A 23,818-nucleotide genomic window follows, 5' to 3' on the forward strand; every position below is an offset into this window, starting at 1 on the left:
TACTAAATACAAGTACATAGATTGATTGGTTTTCCTTATAATTGTTGTTAAAGTAGGTCCTACATCTCAAATTATCTCTGATTAATACTTTTCCCATTTGTTATGATTTTTCATTATAGAGCATATTTTAAAAGATAACTCCTCTCTATATGTTTTTATATTTTTAATATGTAAATAATAAACCAATCTCCAATTGGGGGGCTAATTTATAACTTATTGTTAAAGTAATGAACCTGGTTCTTTATTTTTATGACTTTCTCTTCTTTTCTCTGGATGTTTGTTAGTTTAAGAGAGGAAGCTATGCATATTGATCTTGTCCTGTGTTTTTTCCAGGTTTCTGTAGAGCAACGTTTTCATTCTGTGTTAGTCCTTTACTGGTTTTCGTCAACTCCAAGAGTGGAGATAATCAGGGAGTCAAGTTCCTTCGACGGTTTAAACAGTTACTAAATCCAGCTCAGGTGTTTGATTTAATGAATGGAGGTCCTTATTTGGGGTAATTGATTATTGATAAGTCTCTTTTAAATGAAACATAGCACTGAGCATGAAATGTGTCTGGCTTTTCAGTTCATGAAAATTGTAGACTCATTTAGACATCTCTGTTTTGATCTTCTCACGCCTCCCTTTTTAAAAATTCTAATTATAAATTTAACACAACCTCTTTGATATTGATATAACTTCCTTGTGTGATACAAATTCCAAAATGTGTTTAGAAAGTGTTTTAGTCATATCTTACATCAATCAAGCACTCAGAGTGTGCTGAGCTCTAAGAAAGATAAATGTGAAAATATAGAAATACAAACTAACTTTAGAAAATGATTTGCATGGAAGACTTGTATTGATTTGTATGTAATACGATCAGTTGTTTAACTAAAGCATGGTTACTATCATGGGTCTCTAGGTAGTTCCTCCAGGATTTCAGACTCACTCCATACAAGTGGCAAAGAAATGCTTTTCTTTATTGTTTCTGCCATCTGGAATGTCATTTAACATAAGATCTGAAAAAATATTAAATAATATTTTCAGTGAAGGAAAATGTGCCTTGAGGCACTGTCAGTACATTTTTAGTGTATGTGTGATTTTGTTGGAGAGCTGATATTGTGTCATTTGAACCAGAGCCCAGCGTTCTCTATGATTTATTTATGCCAACTCTGCTTTTCTCTAGGGTTCCACCGTCACCTTGACGCATGAACATAAAAGTAGAAATGGGGATTTTCAGATTTTTCTGTCTTCCATATTTCTCTCCTTACTCTTTTCTTGTCCCTCTTTTCACTTTTGTTCCTTTTTATTTCCATTGCCTTTTTCTTGCAAAGTTCAGGCCCTCTGGTCACTGGTGTTGGTCTTTCTCATGTGTACCCAACTCCTCCTTTATCTACGTGGACATCCCTCACTTCCCTTTGTTTGGGTCCTGGCATTTCCTCTTCTGGCCTCTCTTCTCACCTTTGTCTCTCCCATTGCTGGTTAGCTCTGTCTCCTTTCTTAGTACATTTGTTTTATAATCCTTTATAGTTCTTATATCTTATATTCTTGACATTAGTTATTCCCACCCAAGGAACTTTCTTTGTTAAACTTCTTGAGGTTATCTCTGTAACATACTTTTTAGATTTCCCACCATACTTGAGCTATGCACAGGTACACTCAGGAGGTGGGGCATGTCAAAAGTCGAGAGGCAGGGAGATAGGAGTAAAAAGATTGACCTGAGACTAGGAGAAGAGGAGGAGAACAACTGACAGGACTACAAAAACTGACACATTGTCAAGGTTTGGGATTTCTTTAGGAACTGCCACTCAATAGCAACAGTGCCCTTGATGCCCACCCCTGGTTTGGAACCTGCTATGCTTGAGGAAGTAACTTAGCCTTGTCATGGGAAGAAAAAATCACTACTTTTACCATCTTATATCACTTATCTTTCATTCTCTTTCCTGGGTTCTGCTTCTTTTTTGTTTTCTTATTTCTTTTTTCCCTTCTAATTTTACTTCCATTTCTACTTATAATCCTCTTCCCTCTTTATGATTAAGAGGTTTTATTGAGTTAAAATTGTACCTAAATTAACTTTATAGTATAATTATTATGTAAGATTTCTTATATTTAATCTGAACATGAACACCAATAAATATAGAATAACACAGAATTAGGGAAAGTGAATTTTTTTATTTATATTAAAATAAAACACTTTTTACTTTCAGTTTAAGATTATTCCAGAAGTTTGACAATTTCCGGATTCTTGTTTGTGGAGGAGATGGAAGTGTAGGTTGGGTTTTGTCAGAAATTGATAAGCTCAACTTGAATAAACAGGCAAGTACTAATTCTTTTCATTGCGAGCTAACATGAATGTGTACTAACCAGCTGACAGAGAAGTGTAGAGCTGTCATAGACCCTATCTCTCCCCTTGTCTGAGGTCTCCCTGTTGTGCTCTCTTCTAGTGTCAGCTTGGCGTGCTGCCTTTGGGAACCGGAAATGACCTGGCCCGGGTTCTGGGCTGGGGTGGTTCATACGATGATGACACTCAACTTCCCCAGATCCTAGAGAAGCTGGAACGAGCCAGCACCAAAATGCTGGACAGGTAAGAGTGAATTATCTCCTCTATCTAGTTTGAAAATGGCATACTGCAATCTTTTTTTTTTTTTTTTTTTTTTTTTTGAGAACTTAAATTTTGCTGACTGTAGGCCCCTTGAGGGCAGAGACTTCCTGGTCCTGTCCACGCTCTCACCCCTGAGGTCTAGAACAGAGCCCAGCAGAGAGTAGACACTCAGTCAATATCTTTTTTGAGTGAGTGAATTGTAGCAAAAACTGAGAAAACTAGTCTAATGAACCCGTTATTTTAGAGATAGAAGGCTCTGTTGATACTAACTACTTTTAATTGCTGTTCAGGTCAGAAGAAAGCTTTAAATGGTTAATTTGGGGAGGGGGCCTTTCAATGATTATCATCTTGTGGTTTCATTAAAGCTGAAAAAGATCTATAAAGTTTGGATTTGTTACAATATCTTTTCTTAATGATGCTTATGAAGAATGAATTAAACCAACAAAGAACTAAATACTAAAAGAAGAGAGATGCATCTGGGAGAACTATCACCCTTTATGGTCCCCTTGGTATCATCTCCTCACTGCTTTCTCTCTAAATGCTCCACATGGAAAGAAGAAATCACAGTGCATGTACCCTGAGCCTTATGGAGGAGGTTTTAGAATTTAGGTATAGGGGACAACAGGACTCAGTGAGCAATAACCTCTCCACCCCCATAAGAAGACAAATGTCAAAATATGAAGGCAGGGGAGGCGGGTAAGAGATCAACCAAAGGACTTGTATGCATGCATATAAGCATAACCAATGGACATAGCTAGTAGGAAAGTGAGGGCATGTGCTGGGGGATGGGAATGGCCAGGGAGAGGCCAATGAGGGGAAAGGAGACATATGTAGTACTTTAAACAATAAAGAATTTAATTTTTAAAAAAGATAAAAGTCAAAATATCATTATAAACTTGAATTTATAATGAATCAAAACAGCTTTGATAGGATTAGCCATTTGTGGAACTCTTCTGGAAAGTAACAAAATCATCAGGGAGGCACCCATCTAAAATATAATTGCTCTCAAATGAGCTATAACCTAATTAATTGTAACCTTGCCTGTCATAAGGTAATATTGAAATGGTTAATTCTTTTACTGACAGAATATTTAAAAAGAGAGTTGGGCCGTAGAGCATTTATTTCTATTTATCCCAAACACTCCATTTAGAAAAATTTTTTCATTAAATTTACAGTTGACATTCAATCTTATATTAGGTAAAGTGTACAATATAGTGGCTAGACATTTATATAACATATAAGGTGAGAGGGATACCCCCATTAGTGTGGGTGCAGAAAGTGGATTTAGCCTTCAGTCTTTAAAGGAGCCTGGAGGTGATTTCTCAGACAGCTACCCAATTCTATGCTCGCCAAACCACACAGGGTATTTTAAAGGGCCTGTTGCAAATTTAAATACCACACTCTCGTTTCATCCTACTCTGTGTGCTTTTCCCTCGTTATAAAAATTAACTTCTCCACATGGTCAGCAGAGAAAGAGTGCCCCCAAGGTGAAATTTCTTGATACACCTGCAAAAACATAGGAAGAAATAAATAAATAAAAATAAAAAGGGATTTAAAAACCTTTTAGATTTTTGTTGTTGTTGTTAATCCTCACCTGAGGATATTTTTCTATTGATTTTTTTTAATTGCTTTTTTAAAGAGTGGAAGGGAGGGAGGGGGTGATAGAGAAAGAGACAGAGGCATGGATTTGAGAGAGACACACCAATTGGTTGCCTCCCACACACACCCTGACCAGCACAAACCTGCAACCCAGGTATGTGCCCTTGACTGGGAATCAAACCCATGACCCTTCAATGCTCGGGCTGACACACTAACCACTGAGACACTGGTCAGGGCTATATTAGATTTTTGAACCTAAAAAAAAATACAATTATTAGAAACATAACATTTTGTTCCTGGCTTTATTAAAAAATATTTTCTAATTGATTTAATTTTTTAAAGTTTATTGGGATGACATCTATATATAAAAGCCTAAGTAACCAAACAACTGAACAACTGGTCATTATGATGCACACTGACCACCAGAGGGCAGACGCTCAACGCAGCTGCAGGTTGGAGATTGCAGCAGAGGGGCAGCGAGCCTACCAAGCGGTGGCGGCGGCAGGTGCAGCGGGGCCTGGATGAGCAGGAACGGCGCAGCGCCTGGCCAGGGCTCGGGCTCCCGGCCTCCCCCTGGCCGCCTGCTGCTCGGTTGTCAGACTGCTGGTTTCTGCCCGATCCCTGCAGGTGGCCTGCGGGAATCTGGCCGAAACCAGCAGTTCAACATCCCCCAAGGGGTCCCGTATTGCGAGAGGGTGCAGGCCAGGCTGAGGGACCCCACCAGTGCATGAATCTGTGCACAGGCCACTAGTTAAGTTGATAAGATCATATAGATTTCAAGTGTACATTTCTGTGATACATGATCTGTATATTGCATTGTGAGCCCACCACCCAAAGTCAAATCATCTTCTGTCACCAAATGGGCAAAGGGGCCAAATATATGGTGACAGAAGATGTTCCTGACTTTTCATTACTACCTTAAGGATACTGTTTATATAAGGACCAGGTGAAAATATTGCTGTTTAATAATATTCCAAATTATCAAAACTTTTTTATATATTATCAATTGATTTAATCCTCAAAACAACATGTGGGATAGCTAATAAGCATTATTGTGACTTTCTTACAAAGATGGAAACAGGTTTGTGGAGACAGAGTAAGAATGGCATATTTTTGTCTGCCTGGTACTTCTTTTTAAAAATATATGTTTTTTATTGATTTTTTTAGAGAGAGGGGAAGCGAGAGGGATAGAGAAACATTGATGAGAGGGAAACATGTTCAATAAGCTACCTCCTGCACACTCTCCATAGGAGATCAAGCCCGAAACCAGGGCATGTGTCCTGACTGGGAATAGAACCCGTGGCATGACTGGTTGTGACATGGAGAATGATTTTTTTTTATAGGTAGTGTACATTTATTTAATCTAGGATGGTGTTTTAGAACTTTGGGTTGTGATCCATTAGTAAGTTGTATAATCTAGTTATTAAATTACAGTGAGCATTCTTTTAAAAGTGAAACAGATAAGAATAGAAAAGTTAGAATGCATTGCATCTGGTGAAGAAGGGGAATTATTAGACATGTGCATTTCTTACTTTGGGTCATGGCCTTAAAATGTTTGGAAGTTATAAATACACAGAGAATTGATAGGATAGGGAAATCATAACTTATGAATTCAGCATTTTGTGAAATTACCAAAATTTCATCTCTTTTCCCATATTTGGTTGTTTTATTTTTCAAGTGCTGTTTATATTCAATCACATTTGGTTGTTTTAAAATACAATAAACCATAGTTCATATATGTGCCTGTTTTTGTATATCAAGTGAGATATAGCCAGTTTATTAAATTTTAAGGGCATTTTAGACCAAAGATTTTTCTCCCTTCAGGTGGAGTATAATGACCTATGAACTCAAATTGCCACCAAAGGCTTCTCTACTTCCAGGACCTCCAGAAGCACCTGAAGAATTTTATGTAAGACTTTAACCCTTTACCTATTTATTATATGAAAATGGGGGTGAATATCTTGAACAAATAAGAAAGCTGATAAGATATGGTAGCATATTTACTTAATTTTATGTTTTATTGTTTGGTGTCTGGTCTTATTGTCTTCTTACAGTCCTCTCCCAAGAGGATGGATCCTTATGATCTAGGTTAGAGACCTTGCATGAACACCCACACCGGGAGTGTGAATTTAGCCATATCACTCACCTTCATGGGCCTCTGTGACTTCCTCTGTAGAGTGAGACTACCATGTTGTGAAGATTAAATGAGATAATGAGTGTGTGAAAACACCCCTCATAGCTCTCCCCAAACATTCCACCTGCCTCCTGCCTCTGACCAACAGGGCTCCAGGGAAGGTCAGATGATGACAGGTTCCTATTGGCTTTTATTCATCTGCTGCTTCAGCCATGAACACCTGTGTGATCAATAGGGTTAGCCCTGCTCCCATAAACAATCTCCAAACACACCAATACTCGTGGCTACAATACTGTATGCACCTTTTTTGAGGGTGCATCAGAACAGGTCTACAGGTTAAGCCTGTTGATCAAGATAAAACAAAGGAAGAAAAACAGTGTACTTTATTCCATCCCTGCTACGGACCATAAATAATACAGTTTTTAGATGTTCTTAAAGATTCAGCATTCTGATTAAATCTCAAAGCCCTGAAGACTTACAACAAAACCAGATTTTTAAAGGATTATTCTCTGACTCACTAAGACCATTTGATCTATGATAGCTTATTTTCCCCTCGAGGAAAATTCATCTGTTTTATTTTACAGTTGAAATCTTTGTTTTGTCATTAAGAAAATTATGATCTTGTCAAAACTAAGGAAAGGAATGGAAACTAGAAACATGGAGCTCTTCCTTAAGGAAACTAATTGAATTTTGAAAAACTTTTTCTGATATAAGGTAGCAAAAACTGCTTATAAAAATTTTGAAAATTTAGAGGAACCAAGATGGCAGTATAGGTAAATGCTGGTACTTGCATCTTCCCACAACCACATCAGAATTACAACTAAAGTATAGAACCACCTAAAATCTTGCTGAACAGAAGTCCTACAACTAGAGATTCAAAAAGAAGCCACATTGAGACTGGTAGGAGGTACAGGAGAGGCACGGAATGGGCTAGTCTGACACCCATGTGTGGCATGTTTTTAATTGTGTGGGATATCCCATGCGGAGCAAGGAGTACCAGCCCCACACCAGGACCCTCAGCCTAGGGTTCCAGTGCCTGGAAGGCTTCTAGAGTCCCAGGCAGTTCCTCTTAAAGGGCCTGCCAGTGGACTTACTCTGACTCACTCCCTCTGAGCTATAGCACTGGGGCAGCAGGTTTACAGGATCCAGGGACATATGGAGAGGAACTAAATTGTCTGGCATCAGTGCAAGAACTCAGGAGCAGCCTTCTCCCAGACAAAAGAGTTGGGACCCACCCCCTCCCCCCAGACACACACACACACACACACCTGACTGGCAGGAACCATATCTGAGTCACCATCAACCTGGGCCACACTGTCTGCCTCACCCTGAAGATTCCCTGAGACCATGCTCCACTCAATTTGCAGCCCCATCCAAACTCTTTGCAATTTATTTTTTATATGAATGGCCTGTCCTGGCTCAGGCTTCAGACTTTACTAAAATCTCACAAACAAACTGCAGCTGGACTCAGTGTTCCCGTACCTCGGTAAGTGGCCCCAGGCCTGACACTAGCAGCAACTTGCCAAGATTAACAGCTTGGCCTCTCCTGGGCACTTTCTAAGCCCGACAAAAGTAGCAGCCATCTTCAGATTGCTCTGTAGCTCATGCTGGATGGCCCTAGCCAGGGCATAGGCAGTGGCTGACTTTGCACCTCTTGGGAGACCCCAGAACCAATGCAACTGGTGTACAGCTTCAGACCACACCAGATTACCCTCTACCACATCCATGAGTGATACACTTAAGGGGCGGACTTGGTGAGCACCAAAGTCCCACTGAAGCAAGTCCAGCTCCATGGGGTTATCCCCTGCATAGCAGCTCTTCCACTGTAGTTGCAGCTGGTCCTCACAGCCAATTAGCCTGGGGGTCAATTCCTCCAGTGATACCAACAGCAACCAAGGCTCAACTATAACAGGACAGTACACATAGCCCACACAGGAGTGCACCTAAAGGGGTGTAACTATAACACAGGGGTGGGCAACCTTTTTGTGAGTGCATGGCAAAACCAGCAAAATCTCTGACTCAAAATTCTTCTGCATGCCAACCCTAATTTTTTGAGAACATGTTATGCCTAATTGATATCTCTTAAGGTGTATGTATGTGAAGAACCTTGAAGAAATAATAAAATTCATTCGAGCAACAAAAACACAGTATATGATGATGAAAAATACATTAATAGAAACAAACACAGGGAAGCAGCCAAAATGAGGAGACAAAGAAACATGTGACAAATGAAAGAACAGAAGAAATCTGCAGATAAAGAGCTAAATGAAATGGAAGCAAGCAAACTACTAGATAGAGTTCAAAACAATGGTTATAAGGATGCTCAAGGAACTTAATGAGAGCTTCAAGAAACTTATTGAAAATATCAAAGACATGAAAAAGGACCAGTCAGAAATGAAGGATACACTAACTGAAATGAAGAATAATTTACCGGGAATCAGTAGTAGAGTAGAGGATGTCAAGAATCTAATTAGCTATTTGAAATATGAAGAAGCAAAAAACATCCAATCAGAAGAGCGAGAAGAAAAGAAAATCCAAAAATACATACAGAGTGTAAGGAACCTCTGGTACAACTTTAATTGTACCAACATTCACATCATGGGAGTGCAGGAAGGAGAAGAGAGGGAGTAAGAAATTAAGAATGTATTTGAAGAAATAATGACAGTAAACATCCCTTACCTAGTGAAAGAAATAGACTTACAAGTCCAGGAAGGACAGAGTCCCAAATAAGAGACCCACACCAAGACACATCATAATTAAAATGCCAAAGGCTAATGACATAGAATCATAAGAGGAGCAAGAGAAAAACAATTAATTACCTATGAGTGCCCATACAGCTGTCAACTGATTTCTCAACAGAAACTTTGCAGGCCAGAAGAGAGTGGCAAGAAATATTCAAAGTGATGCAAGCAAGGACCTACAACCAAGATTACTCTACCCAGCAAAGCTATCATTTAGATTTGAAGGTTAGATAAAGAGCTTCCCAGACAAGAAAAAGCTAAAGGAGTTCATGACCACCAAAACAGTATTACATGAAATGTTAAAGGGTTTTGAAGGAGGAGGAGGGGAAGGAGGAGCAAGAGGAGGAGGAAGAGGAAGAGGAAGAGGATGAGGAAGAGGAAGAAGGAGAAGAAGAAGGAGAAGGAAAGATGAACAATAAAATGGCAATAAATACATATCTATCAACAATTAAATCTAAAAAAATAAACGAATAAGGAATCAAACAAACAAAACTGATGAATAGAACCAGAGCCATGGAAACATGGAACAAACTGACAAATCTCAGAGGGAAGGTGGGGGGTGGGAAGAAGTTAGCCAAAGAACTTACATGCATATATGCATTACCCATGGACACAGACAATAGGGTAGTGAAGGCCTAGGGTGGGCAGGATCTGGGTGAAGGAGGTCATTGCGGGGGCCAAGGGTGGCGGGGGGGAGGGAGATATCTGTAATACTATCAACAATAAAGATGAAATAAATTAATTAAAATTTTCAAAAATATAATAATATATAAAAAAGAAAATACAAATCTTATAATTCTACTACCCAGAGATAATTACTACTAGAGATTAATATATTGCCTGGCTGGTGTGGCTCATCAGTTGATTGAGTTCTAAGAGGTAGCAAGTTCACTTTTCAGTCAGGACACATGCCCAGGTTGTGGGCTCCATCCTGGTAAGGGGCATGCAGGAGGCAGTCAATTGATGATATTCGTCTCTCATCGATGTTTCTCTCTATCACTCTCTCTCTCAAAAAAAAATCAAAACATATTTTTAAAAAGAATAATATATTTATTATTTTATTTCCAGCAGCATTTTTATTTATAATATATTACTAGTGACCCAGTGCAAGGATTCATGCACATTGAAAGGAAATTAATTAGAAGAAAGATCTGTGCAGTTACATCACTGAAAAAATTACATGTCAAAATAGTATACTAGTATATAATATAGTATTATAAAATTAAAACATGCATGCAATTGGTGCCAGTGAGAGCTTTATATGTATCGCACATGCATGAGTCAACGTTTATTTTTAAATTGCCAATGCATGTCATATGTACTAGCAATGAATAAATCACAATGTGGTTCACGGTTGAATGTCAACCAAAACAACCAAATTCAAAAACAACAATGTGATTGGTGCCAGCAAGAGCTTTATATGTATTGTGCCTGTGGGAGTCAACACTTTTTTTTTCTTTTTTTTTCTTTTTAAAAAATGCTTATTTTTAAATTGCCAGTACGTGTCATACACACTGGCCGGTCAGACGGACATAAGGTTTGTCACTTAGCCATACACACACACACACACACACACACACACACACACACACACACACACATACACATATATACTAGAGGCCTAGTGCACAAAATTCATGCATGGGGTCGGGGGGTGTCCCTCAACCCAGCCTGTATCCTCTCCAATCTGGGACCCCTTGGGGGATGTCCTACTGCCGGATGTCCCCACAGGGATTGGGCCTAAACCGACAGTTAGACATTCCCCTCACAATCCGGGACTGCTGGCTCCCAACCACTTACCTGCCTGCCTGCCTGATTGCCCCTAACCACTCCCCTGCCAGTCTGAGAGACACCTACCACTCCCTTGCTGGCCTGATCACCCCCAACTGCCCTCCCCTGCAGTCCTGGTTGCCCCCAACTGCTCTCCCCTGCCGGTCTGGTCGCCCCCAACTGCCCTTCCCTGCTAGCCACCTTGTGGCTGTGGGTGCTGTCATCTTTGAGGGATCGTAGTCAATTAGCATATTCCCTCCTTATTGGCTGTGGGTGCCGCCATCTTTGAGGGTGTGGCAGTCAGTTAGCATATTCCCTTATTATTGGCTATGGGCACCGTCATCTGCAGTCATTTGGTCATCCCTCACTAACCCCCTTGCCGGCTGGTCGCCCCATGCAGCCTATTCAATCGTCCGTTCTGTTGTGATGGTCGCTTAGGCTTTTATATCCTATATAATAAACCTGGTGCATGGGTGTGAGCCAGCTGGTTTGCCCTGAAGGGTGTCCCAGATCAGGGGGAGGGTCCCGCTTAGGTGCCTGGTCATTCTGGGTGAGGGGCTGATGGGTATTATCTGACTGCCAGTTTAGGCCCGGTCCCCCTGGGAGCGGGCCTAAACCAGCAAGTGGACATCCCCCGAGGGGTCCCAGACTGTGACAGGGCACAGGCCGGGCTGAGGGATCCCCCCGAGTGCACAAATTTTTGTGCACCGGGCCTCTAGTATATAGATATATATTTTTTCTTTTTCTCTTTTTGGTTAATTCTCAACTGCAGTATTTTTTCCGTTGCCTTTTAGAGAGAGTGGAAAGGGGGGAGGTAGGGTGGGAAGAGAGAGAGAGATTGAGAGAAATGTCGATGTGAGAGAGACTCTTCAATTGGTTGCCTCCCGTATGTGCCCCAGCTGGGACCAGGGATCAAATCTGTGACCCAGGTATGTGCCCTTGAGCAGGAATCCAACACGACTGTGGGTGGGCAAGTCGACAGTCTAATCACTGAGCCACACCAGCCAGGGCCAGCTTATATATTTTTTAAAATAAAACATTCATTTTGGATTTCCTCAGACATGATCGTGAAATTATTATTTTTTAATTTTCCTTAAGTGGACAGAGAGGGTGGTCGATCTTCCTAATTATCTTACTGACAGCATTCTTTTGGCATCATGAAATTACAGAACTTAAGGAATTGTGACAGTGTCGTTGATTGATTCCTTATGGCCAGAATTCAGTAATGCTATTTGCTGTTGTACTTTCTAAACATTGTAAAAATAGTGGTTTCATGATATCCTTCAGTAATCGTGATTATTTTTTATTACTCAATATTAGAAAATTTATTGTTTGCCTTTAACGTACAATCACCCTACCCATCATGTCTTCCTCTAACCCTTTGTGAATAAATTTGTGTCCTTCCATTAGCATGAGCTTATTAGTTCACTTCCGTTCCCATCTTGGGTATCAGCTTAGGTATCACTTGCTGAGAGCAGCCATCCCTGTCTCTCAAGTCCTAGGATTCTGTTATTCCTCAGGAGTTCTGTAGCCCCTTCACCTTCCATGATCTAGGTACTATCACACTGTGAAGATCAGGCAGTGTGTATTATTCACTCACCATTATACTGTCATTTGACACTGTGACTGGCAGAATAACAAAATTCTTCTTGTTAAATTTTGATCTAAAGACCAAGCCTTTTTGGAACAATGAGCATCTTGGCATCAAAGCCCTCTGGCCTCACCTCTCTTAGGAGCCAGATTCCTACTTTCCAATTGGATTCAAAGCTTATTGATGCAGGAGTCCTATTTTTGGTCTCTTCTGTATCATATCCAGTCGTACAAGTCTAGTAAGTTAACAGATGCCTGTGAATTAATGCCGAGGTAATCAAAGAGAAAGTAAGAACTGAGGTGCCTCAGTCATCTCCCTGAAAACAGGGAAGAATGGCCTTAAATCTCACTAAACTTGCTGTGAGTAGGAAATGCGGTATCATTGTCCAATCTCATTCCAAGGTTTCACATGTATACAATGCCAAGAGACTTAGAACTAGTTATTTAAAAATGAAGTAAGACATTTGTGGGTTTTTTAAAAATGTATATCCATTATTTTTTCAAGTGGTTATTGAGTTTTTAGGACATAAATATTTATTAAGTTGTTTAGACTTAACTACTGTTAGGTACTTCTTTTGGCCTAAGGGCACTATGGCAAAATTGTTAAGACATTAAGAATCCCTTGCCTGACTGGGACTGGTGTGGCTCAGAGGTTGAGCATCAACCTGTGAACCAGGAGGTCATGGTTTGATTCATAGTCAGAGCACATTTCTTGGTTGCGGGCTTGATCCTCAGAAGGGGTCGTGCAGGGGTCAGCCAATCAATGATTCTCTGTCTTCATTGATGTTTCAATCTCTTTCTCCCTCTCCCTTCATCAATAAAAAGATATATTTTTTTTAAAAAAGGAATCCCTTGACTTACTAGGCTTGAGCTCAGAAAGTTTAGAAATCTCTGGCCTAGTAGGAGGGATAGACAAGGAAATGATCAGTAATGTTTAGGTATTTTCAGGGTGTAATGGTTGTACGGAAGAGAGGGTTCTTGGCCTGGTAAGTTTAGTGAAGTCTTTACAGAGGGAGTTGTTCCTAAACTCTGTTTTCAGCACAAAAGAAAAGTAGGGATAAGCTGGTTGAACAAGAGCACTACAAAGAGCATGGTAATAAGTACCTTGGTAAATTGGGGCATACAAATAATTCTATGGAGTTACCGCATGGTAGAACATGCGGTGCAAGGAAAGAGCATCAAAATACAGGACAGAAGAGGGAAGGAGGGTCAGACCGATCCTTCAGGGTCTTGGGAACTCTAGAGGTCTTTCTTGTTAGCTAAAGGGTTTTTACATTATCTGGAAAGTAGGAGGGGTCGCCTCAGACATTTTTAAGCAGGGATGTGGTATGATCAGATTTGTGTTTTTGTTTTTTTAAATCCTCATGCTTGTATTGATTTTAGAGAGAGATGAAGTGAAAGAGAGAAACATTGATGCGAGAGTGAAACATCAATTGGTTGCCTCCAACAGGGGATCAAACCCACAACTTGGATATGTGCTCTGACCGGAATTGAACCCTCGACCTTTTGGTACATGGGATGACACGCTAACCAACTGACCTACCCGGCCAGGGCCAGGTTTCTGTTTTTGTTGTTTTTTAAACACTTGTTAAGTGGAGAATGGTTTGAAAAGGAGCAGGATACAAGAAGCCCAGCAAGAAGGCTGTAATAATGATACATGTGAAAAATGATAAAATTTGTATTTAACAAATACAGTTAAGCAAAGACCAAGACTTGCTTAGGGGAACAAGCCCCAGCATCCTCAGGTCTGCCCCAGCTTGTTTCCTCTTCATTAGCTGTAGATCCTGGGAAAACCACTCAGTTCACCTGAGCCTCACATTCCTTGGCTGTGAAACAGGACACCTACTGGGATAAATAAATACAAAATGTTTAATCACAGCGCCTGCTGCACAATAAGAATGTTAGCTATTATCACCTTACCTTTGTGACGGCTAAATGACTACACAATAGGTTAGCAAGTGATAGCAATCATTTTATCCTCAGACATGGAGGTTTTATTTCATTTTCTCTGGAGGAGATTGTATTCTTTGCCTTTGTTTATATTTAATGGACAAAAACTTGGATTTCTTTATTGTAAATTCAAATGGAATTAATGATAGTTTATAATATTTTTTTCTACCTTCTTAGGCTTTATGACAATCTATCCTGTAGGAAAATGAAATAAAACTAATCTTTTTGAAAAAATATTTTCTTTCTTTCCTTTTGGATAGATGTATTTTCATTTTTCTGATCTTAACTGTAAAGATGCAGTTTTTTTTAATGTTTAGACCCAGAAAGCAATAAAGTGGATTTGTGAGTCAATATAATATTGTGTGAAGCTTTTCCCCAACTTTCTTTTAGGTAAATTTTTTCCATACATAGTCTGCCTTTGAAAAAAGTAAGATAGAAATTTAAAAGAGTGACAACATATTAATTAGCCACTGGTGGAATTGGATGTTAATGGTGAATGAGGTCCCTTTGGGAAGAGGCTACTCAGGAAAGCTTTATAGGGGATGTGGATCATTGAATCTTCATTTGAGCCTGAATGAATAGGCTGATTGGTGGAGAGCAATGAAAGTCAGGCAGGAGAGCAGAGAGGCCGGTCTGCAGAGAACAGATGGCTTACAGTGGAAATTTTTGAGCCATGTGACATGGAATATATTTGAGGCAAAAACTTGATGGAAGCCTCTTGATATGAAACTGTAAATATTGTACACATTTTCATATATTAGGGAGATATGATCTTTCAACAGACTATTAAAGTTTGAGTCACATTGAAAAGGGAATATAGGACTCCATTGGCATTTGGTTATTTCATGGTTTGAGAGAAATATTTATTTACATGCTTGTATGATTGCATTCAGCATTTAAAAAAAGCTTTATTGAATTACTAGAGGCCCAGTGCGTGAAAATGCATGCACTGGACGGGGGGTCCCTCAGCCAGGCCTGCCCCCTCTCACAGTCTGGGAGCCCTGAGGGGTGGGAGGCGACCCGGTGATCAGGGGAAAGCGGCGCCCCATCACACCTCTGCTGCTGCCACTGCCGACAGCGCAAGCCTTGGCCAGCCCTGGTTACCTGAGCCTTGGGCGGCCCTGGGCGGCTGGGCAGCCGCCATCCAAGTCTTGCCTGCACCTTGGGCATTGTCTGGGCAGCCGCCATTTGAGGCTTGCCTGTGCCTCGGGCCAGCCCTGGACAGCTTGGGGGATGAGGGGACTGGGTGCCGCCATCTTGTGGCGATGGGCGTTGCCATCTTTGAGGGCATGGCAGTCAATTAGCATATTCCCTCCTTATTGGCTATGGGCACCACCATCTTTGCCACGGCATGAGGATCAATTAGCATATTCCCTCTTTATTAGATAGGATGTTACAAAAAAGTACATATCATAAATGCAGACCTTGGCCAGTTTCCACAAACTAAGTGAACCGATGTAATCAACACCCAGATCACAAGGCAGCATTAACAGCACCACATTAGGCCCCTCATGCTTCCTTTTATTCACTACTCCCACCTCCCACCCCAATAACCACTATCCTGACTTCTGATGGCATAGATTAGTTTTATCTGTTTTTATACTTTATAAAGTAGAACCGCCCTAACTGGTTTGGCTCAGTGGATAGAGGTTCAGCTTGTGGACTGAAAGGTACCAGGTTCGATTCCGGTCAAGGGCATGTGCCTCGGTTGCGGGCACATCCTCAGTGGGAGATGTGCAGGAGGCAGCTGATCGATGTTTCTCTCTCATCGATGTTTCTGGCTCTCTATCTCTCTCCCTCTCTGTAAAAAATCAATAAAATATATTTAAAAAAATTTTTTTTTAGTCTTTGGCCCATGCTTATTAGATAATCTGGCAGTTTTGTACTCAATTGTATGAATTCTTTGTATTTTCACACTTAAAAAATGTTTTAAAGATTTTTTTATGGATTTTTCTATGAGTATAAATTAAAGAATTCCAGAAACTTACAGCCTTTCACAGAAAGGAAATATTTTATGTATTCATTGTAGCCATTGCCCTGTGTCACGTGTGCCCTGAATGATCCCATTTTTAAAGCAGTGATAACCTAGTTGAATAATTGCTGGCAACAATAACACAATATAGTTTTTTCTATTTTTTTCAGATGACAATTTATGAAGATTCAGTTGCAGATCATCTTACAAAAATCCTTAATTCTGATGAACATGCAGTAGTCATATCATCTGCTAAGTGAGTTACAGAGTGAGGTCATGAAATAGTTATATGGTGAAAATGAAAGGGAAGCTGGTTTTACCACTGACATTTCTCTGACTTGTTTTCCAAAAGATATCTTTGTAGTAGCTTATTGAATTAGATAAACCAAATTTCCATTTAAAAAATCATTTGACATTTATGGTGGAGAATTTTTAAAGGGTATTTTTTAAGGCTTAATTTGAAAGATTTCTTTGTCAAAAAGGTACAATAAGTGTTTAGAGTTTAATTATGCTAAGTTCCTATTTAAAGAAGTATTTATGGTTATTATAATATAGGAAACACATTTCATTATAATTTATTACTTCCATAAACACTACTACTTAGGAAATGTTTATATCAGGAAAAGGAAAACTGATGAGATTTTTTTAAATGACTTTTCTCAGCATGTTTAAAGTACATAATTATATTTTAATTTAAAGTTACCAGAATTTAGTTAAGCTGATTCTGTACATGGAGCCAAAGCCACTTGATTTTATCATTCCACACGTTGCCTGGCTGGAATTTAGAATTTAGTTTTCAGGCATCCTAAACTGAAGTTATGAAGACTGGAAAGTCAACTAGAAGAAAGGATGAAACCAAATGAAATTGTCAACTGATAAGCAAAAGTAAAAGAATGCTTTAGAACTCTGGCTTAGCCAGGGTATATAACTGTTATTCAGAAAGAGGAGAAAAGAGGGGAAGAAGGAAAGAAAGAAGTAGGGGAATAATAGAAGAAAAATACACAAACTTTAGTATAATATATATTTAATTTACAAAAAATCAAGGAAAGACAAACCAGAATAAATCAATTTGCTTGTGACAAAACTACAAATGTAGTAATAGTTGGTTTTGATGCTATAGCCCCCAGGAATTGGAAACAGGACTGAGCAATAGGAAAGAATTGAATGACTCTCAAGGGAAGCACACTGGTTGCCCAAATAGGTGGGCTACAGAAGGTCTTTGGTGGGTAGTGCTGCTAGTGGTTTCTATGTTTTTGTTTGGTTGTTTTTTAATGAATTGTATTGCTTTATCATGAAATGTGCAAATCTCTAATTTGTCCCAGACCTCAGCACTCCCTGTTGTCTTTCTCATCTTGGACCAAATTCATATACCTAAGTTACTTCCTTAGGTACTTCCTACATTTATTTCCTCTAGGAAGACATGTAATGTTTGCCACCCTTGCCGTATGAATCAAATGTTTCTTATAGGACATTTTAGAGGAAATAGATAGATAAAATAGAAAGTTGGAACCTTTCTTAAGGTATATCAAGTTATAAAAGAACTAGAGGCCCAGTGCACAAATTTGTGCACTCGGGGGGGCTCCCTCAGCCTGGCCTGTGCCCTGTTGCAGTCTGGGACCCCTCGGGTGATGACCACCTGCTCACTTAGGCCTGCTCCCTGAGGGATTGGGGCTAAGCTGGCAGGCAGACATCCCTCTTTCAGCCCAGGAGCCCTCGGGAGATTTCCACTTGCCAGCAGGGAGCAGGCCTAAGCTGCAGTCAGACATCCTTAGCGCTGCTGAGGAGGCAGGAGAGGCTCCCACCACCACCGCTGTACTGGCAGCCGGCAGCCTGGCTCGTGGCTGAGCAGAACTCCCCCTGTGGGAGCACACTGACCACCAGGGGGCAGCTCCTGCATTGAGCGTCTGCCCCCTGGTGGTCAGTGTGTGTCATAGTGACCAGTCATTCCCAGTCGTTCTGCTGTTAGGGGCAGTTTCCATAATACCCTTTTATTATATAGGATTATTCTTTAATACAGTTAAGTAACTATTGTATCTGGTCACATTTCATAGTTTGGAGGTTAGCAAAGTCTTACTATAGCCTTCATGTGTTTGATGTGTTTGATTACTGACTCCTACACATTTTCTATATTTTTTAATATTTAGTTTCATAGTTATATTTTTTTCTTGTGATGAGAACTTTTGAGATCTACTTATATTTTTAATTACATGGAATTAATGTTATAAAATGTGGACAGATGCAAATAGGGTTATTACAGCAATGACCCCTTTTATTCCTTATTTTCCTTGAACTTAATACCTGTAAAGTATAGCATTTTTAGCAGAGGGAATTTTTTTCAAATGAAAACTTATGAAGAATCCCAATATTTAAATAAAGTACATTTTGTTGGCATTAATAAATTGGGTAAGATTAATTTATTAGTCATTTATGAGAAAAATAACTAATATTGTTATAAATGACAGGATTTTATATTTAATGCAGTTTTAAGTCATTTCTGTGTTTTATTTTGTTTAGGTATAAAGAAATTGCCTTCAATTAAATAAAAATAGAAGATGCTTTAGTCCAAGATTTGCACAAAACTAGTGAATTTTGAAATAAAAGTTAACATACTTGTCTCTAATATATCCAATGATTATTTGAACATTAAAAATTATATTCCTTATTTCCAAATAAATTTGAATCAAGTATTTGTGAAATCTTTGAAATATTTTTGCAAAACAGCTTGAAAACCACTGGAGTAAGTCCCAGTGTTGCCTTAAGTACTGTAGGAGTAAATCTGAGGCCCTAGATGAGACTCAGCCATTCGCTAGCTTTGTGACCTGTGTCTCCTTATCAGGTTCAAGAATGGAAAGAATGCCTATCCTCCCTCCCTCATGTTAGGAGAACTAAGTTGAGCAATAAAGTAAATAAAGCTTATAAACTAGAGTGCTGTGTTAAATCATTGAATCATCACCTCATGTTTTCCCCAATTTCATTTGGATTCTTTTTTTTTACCTTGACCTAGCTCCTTGTCAAGGCTGTGTGCTCAGCATTAGCGTTAGTGTTCTACCTGACTAGCTCGTTTGCCTTTAAGTAGATTCTATTCCAACCCTCTCATCACTGACCTCTAGGCTTGCCTGGCTACCCCGTCTTTACAACCCCAGAATAAAATTTTAAAGAGATTCAAGAAAGAAAAGAGAAGACAACATGGAATAACATTATACCCAAAATACAGCATTTTTTACTTAATTTATGGACATTTTCAAACATACATAAAAGTAGAAAGACTGGAGTAATGATTTCCCACTATGTTTGTCACTCTGCTTCAGTATTTATCAACGTTTTGTCATATACTCCCCATTTTTCATTGATTTTTTTAGAGAGAGAGGGAGAGAGAGAGAGAGAAACAGATAAATATCAATGTGAGAGACACATTGATTGGTTGCCTCCCGCACACGCCCTGACCAGAGCCAGGGATGGAACCTGCAACCCAGGTACATGCCCTTGACTGGAAACCAAGACCCTTTGGTGCATGGGCTGATGATCTCACCATTGCGAACACCAGCCAGAGCCCCATTTTCTTTTTGCTACAATCTCTCTAAGAAAATCCCAGAAATTATTGTATTCCACTTGCAGAATATGTATTTAATAATCTTTTAAAAAAATAATTCTGTTACTCAGTCCATTTTACCCAGTTATCTCAAAAGGTTTTGTTTGTTTGTTTTAAAACATTTAATTTGTTCAAATCAAAATCTTAAAAATGGTTCCGGTGTTGCGTTTGGGTGATATGTCTCTTTAAGACTTGTAAAATCTGTAACCGTTTCCTAATGCTTAATCCCTAGCATAACACATAACCGCTTTTCTCTTCAGGAACAGTGTATTATCACGATACCACTAGGATGAATAGTAGAGTGACAGTGACAACAAAAGTGACAAATTCTTGTTTGATCAAGTCTGCAAGTCCTTTTATGAAATTATATAATGCTTAGGAGATAATGCTCTTTTAAATGGGATTGGAAAATACTCTTATCAAGATGTAATTTGAATATTTGACAAAGTCTTGTTATTACCTTAAAATTGCTTTTATTTAAAGTATGTAGAGCAAGGCTTATTAATGTATCCATTTCTCACTTAGAATGTTTTGAACTTATCTAGGACATGTCAAACAGTAGATAGAATTATGGGTTTGTATACAAATGATTCCAGTATTTTGGGAGTTTGCTTATTTTTTAAATATTTATAAATGGGGGGAAAATCAGCCTACTGAGTTTATGGAATTGCACAATTTCTTTTCTTCAAAGGATACTATGTGAAACTGTAAAGGACTTCGTTGCCAAAGTAGAGAAGGCATATGACAAAACATTGGAAAATGCTGTTGTGGCCGATGCCGTGGCCAACAAAGTAAGGACACGATCAGGGCATGAAAGGTTTTTACTGACAGTGTTAACATTGAACTTGTTTTATAGCTAAATTGATTAAGTGGTTTTCTTGCCAAAACATAAATCACAAGAAAGTTCCTTTTGAATCAGATATAACTGTTTAAAATATTCTATTTTATGGTTACTCCTTAAGATGTAGGAAAACTACATTGCTGGGGACCATCCGACAAACGCACCTCCCTGTTCCCGCCGCCTGGCACTGGGAAGGAGAAACGCACAGTAGTCAGGTCACAGAGAGGAATGGCTTTCCGTTTCCCGGCAGCCTCTGGCCAGTGGGTGCCTCCCAGCGCAGTTTCTCAGATTCCCTAGACTTTACAGGCCTCTGTATCTTCCAGGGTTCCGTTTCTTGCCTTTATCTTTATAGATTTTTTTTCCCCCATTTGAAAGCTTTCTGGGCCTAAACTAAGAGTCATTTACTGAACCCTAAAAGCTACTGTCTGCTTTCATGCATTCATGACAGGGCATTTGTAAAAAAGGCTTGGTGCTCTTGGGCTTGCAAAGAAATGATCTTCCCCAGATTCATGTTGTAGATGGGGGTTTATTTGAGAGGGAGGAAAAGAAAATAGAAATAAACATACAGTTGAAGTTTCCAGTCTCTTTCTCTTGTGGTTCTACCCTGTGGAGAGCTTCAGAAAAAGAAACCCTCTTGACCGACACTTTTCTTTGAACTCTTTCTGCTATAACTTTGTCTTGCCTGTTATCAAGGACAAATAAACAGAGAAGGAAATCACTGGAAATTCAGTCCTCAATTACCCTTAGTAATTCAAGGAAAGTAGAAAGAAACAAGGGCCAGTGCCTGTGCATTTTCCTTTATGCTCTTTCTTTGAGCCAATAATTCCTCAGGCACCATTCACTCCTTTGCAAACCAAAGCTTTCAAGGTGAGCTTATCAAGACTCGGCAGAAGTTAAAGTGTTAATATGATAGTTTGTGTACTGTATGGCAAATTTTGTATAATGTTTAAATTTTTGTGTAATGTGTCATCTTATAGTAAAGTGGGTTTGTTTGGTTTTTTTTGGAGGAAAAATAACTATACAAAGATTGTAAAGATTTTCACCCATGAAGTGGCATCTAAATCATTCTGAAAGTATAAATAAATAAATTTAAATAAGATGTGTGCTGTTTTTTAAAATTATAAATTATTTAATCCATTGGCTGTCTAAAGTATAATGTATAATAGCAACTAACGGACGGTAAACATCAATATCCTGCATGTTTCCTTTAAAATTAGAAACCATTCATTTAAATTATCATTTTCTATCTCTTGTAAATGGAGATTCATTAGGGCATTTTTTCCTTCTTTTCTTAGTGTTCGGTCCTCAATGAGAAGCTTGAACAACTGCTCCAGGCTTTGCGTACAGACTCCCAGGCTGCTCCTGTTCTCCCAGGCATCAGCCCTGTCCTTGTAGAAGAAGATACAGTGGAATCTTCGAGTGAAGAGTCCTTGTGTGAAAGCAAGGAACAGCTCTTGGATGACACTACAAAACCTTCCTCCCAGAAAGCAGTGAAACCAAAGGAAATAATGTTGCGGGCAAATAGTTTAAAGAAAGCAGTAAGGCAAGTCATCGAAGAAGCCGGAAAAGGTACACATATTAACAAAATGGGCTTTTGAAGATGTTAGCAACATTCTCCTTGCAAGCACAATAAAATGTTCATATTGGTCACACTGGACACACATAAAAAAAATTTTTTAAGACAATGTAAAAGTTAAAATAATTAAAGCAAAATTTATACTAGTAAATAGTTCTAGTTATTGTTTCAGTAGTAGGGATCAACATAGTAATGCTGCTTAAAAAATAAAACTCGGAAACAAAGTATACTGGAATCAAAGAAATAAAATTAAAAATTGCTTTAAATAATATTCTAAGATTTAAAGTATTTTTTACTTACTTGGAATCTTTGAATTCTAAACAAAAATCAAACCTGTATACTACTTTAAAAATATTTTCCTAATATTTTTTTCCTAAATGTTTAGGTTGCTTTTTTAAGAGTTTATAAGTTTTGCCTATACTTTAATTTTTATCTATATATATAAAAGGCTAATATGCAAAGTGTCCCCTTGGGAGTTCGATCAGGAGACCAGGAGTTCTGTCACTCGCTATGACATGCGCTGACCACAAGGGGGAGGTGTGGAACGAAGGAAGGCCCACGGCTGGCAGCTGGGGAAGAGAGGCTCCGGCCGGCAACCGGAAGGAAGGCAGCCAGAAGGCCCCAATCAGCCCTGATTGCCGGCCAGGCTTAGGGACCCTACCAGTGCACGAATTTTGTGCACTGGGCCTCTAGTGTTAATATAATATGTATAATCTTAGAACTTCTATAGTAGACTAAAAGTAAATTTTAATGTAGATAATAAGTATCCAAAATTATTTACAGGTTGTAACTTGTAATTGGACTTGTATTTCATTCTCTAAATTTCTTACGTTTTATTTTTTTCTTCTAATAAAAATGTAATTTTGACAATTTACTTTTATAATCTTTAGCATTTTTATACATTATTTCCAGGTTTATTGTCAATTAGTGTTTATTTGTGACTATGGTATTTCTTTTGGTTTATGTTTCAATTTTCTTTCCCAAGCATATATTGATTTTATTTTTTCTTGTTTCAACATGTTTATCTTCTTAAAGTTATGGACGAGCAGACAGTTCACCCCTGTGAGCCAGTTAATCAATCATTTGATTATGATAGTACAGAAACAGATGAATCTAAAGAAGAATCTAAAGATGATGATGCAAAAGAGTCATTAATTGGTAAGAAAACTAAGAAAATTATTTTGGAATTAAATAAAACATAATTGTGCTTTTAGTTTTTAAAAGGATTGTCAGTTTGAAATAAACTATTTGTATTTTGTTTTCAACAAGGCTTTTCAAAATTTAAAGCTTAGCCATTCATGAATACTAAAATAACAAAGGTAACATTATTTAGACTAAATTCTCTCTTTTTATCATATAATGTAGAGATTATTATAGTAAACTAAGGATTGTAGGACCAAACATGCTTAAATATCTCAATTTTCCTTAAAAAAGAGAGATGAAGCAAAAACACCTAAACCACCAGATTTTAACCTGTT

At 38.8% G+C, this 23,818-nt stretch overlaps 1 protein-coding gene across 4 annotated transcripts in view; it reads left to right on the forward strand.

Moving 5' to 3' along the window:
• DGKH (diacylglycerol kinase eta) overlaps nucleotides 1-23,818 on the forward strand; it is a 119,712-nt gene that overhangs the window by 60,493 nt on the left and 35,401 nt on the right. For all 4 annotated transcript variants that reach the window (XM_006752963.2, XM_015559489.1, XM_015559497.1 and 1 more), the window contains 8 exons: nucleotides 334-493; nucleotides 2,184-2,292; nucleotides 2,421-2,560; nucleotides 6,002-6,086; nucleotides 16,505-16,590; nucleotides 20,615-20,714; nucleotides 22,060-22,333; nucleotides 23,376-23,498. In XM_006752963.2, coding sequence (XP_006753026.1) covers nucleotides 334-493; nucleotides 2,184-2,292; nucleotides 2,421-2,560; nucleotides 6,002-6,086; nucleotides 16,505-16,590; nucleotides 20,615-20,714; nucleotides 22,060-22,333; nucleotides 23,376-23,498 — 1,077 coding nt within the window. The remainder of the gene's footprint in view (nucleotides 1-333; nucleotides 494-2,183; nucleotides 2,293-2,420; nucleotides 2,561-6,001; nucleotides 6,087-16,504; nucleotides 16,591-20,614; nucleotides 20,715-22,059; nucleotides 22,334-23,375; nucleotides 23,499-23,818) is intronic.

Source organism: Myotis davidii, unplaced genomic scaffold (assembly GCF_000327345.1).
Source record: "Myotis davidii unplaced genomic scaffold, ASM32734v1 scaffold70, whole genome shotgun sequence".
In the NCBI taxonomy this organism is placed as follows: domain Eukaryota; kingdom Metazoa; phylum Chordata; class Mammalia; order Chiroptera; family Vespertilionidae; genus Myotis; species Myotis davidii.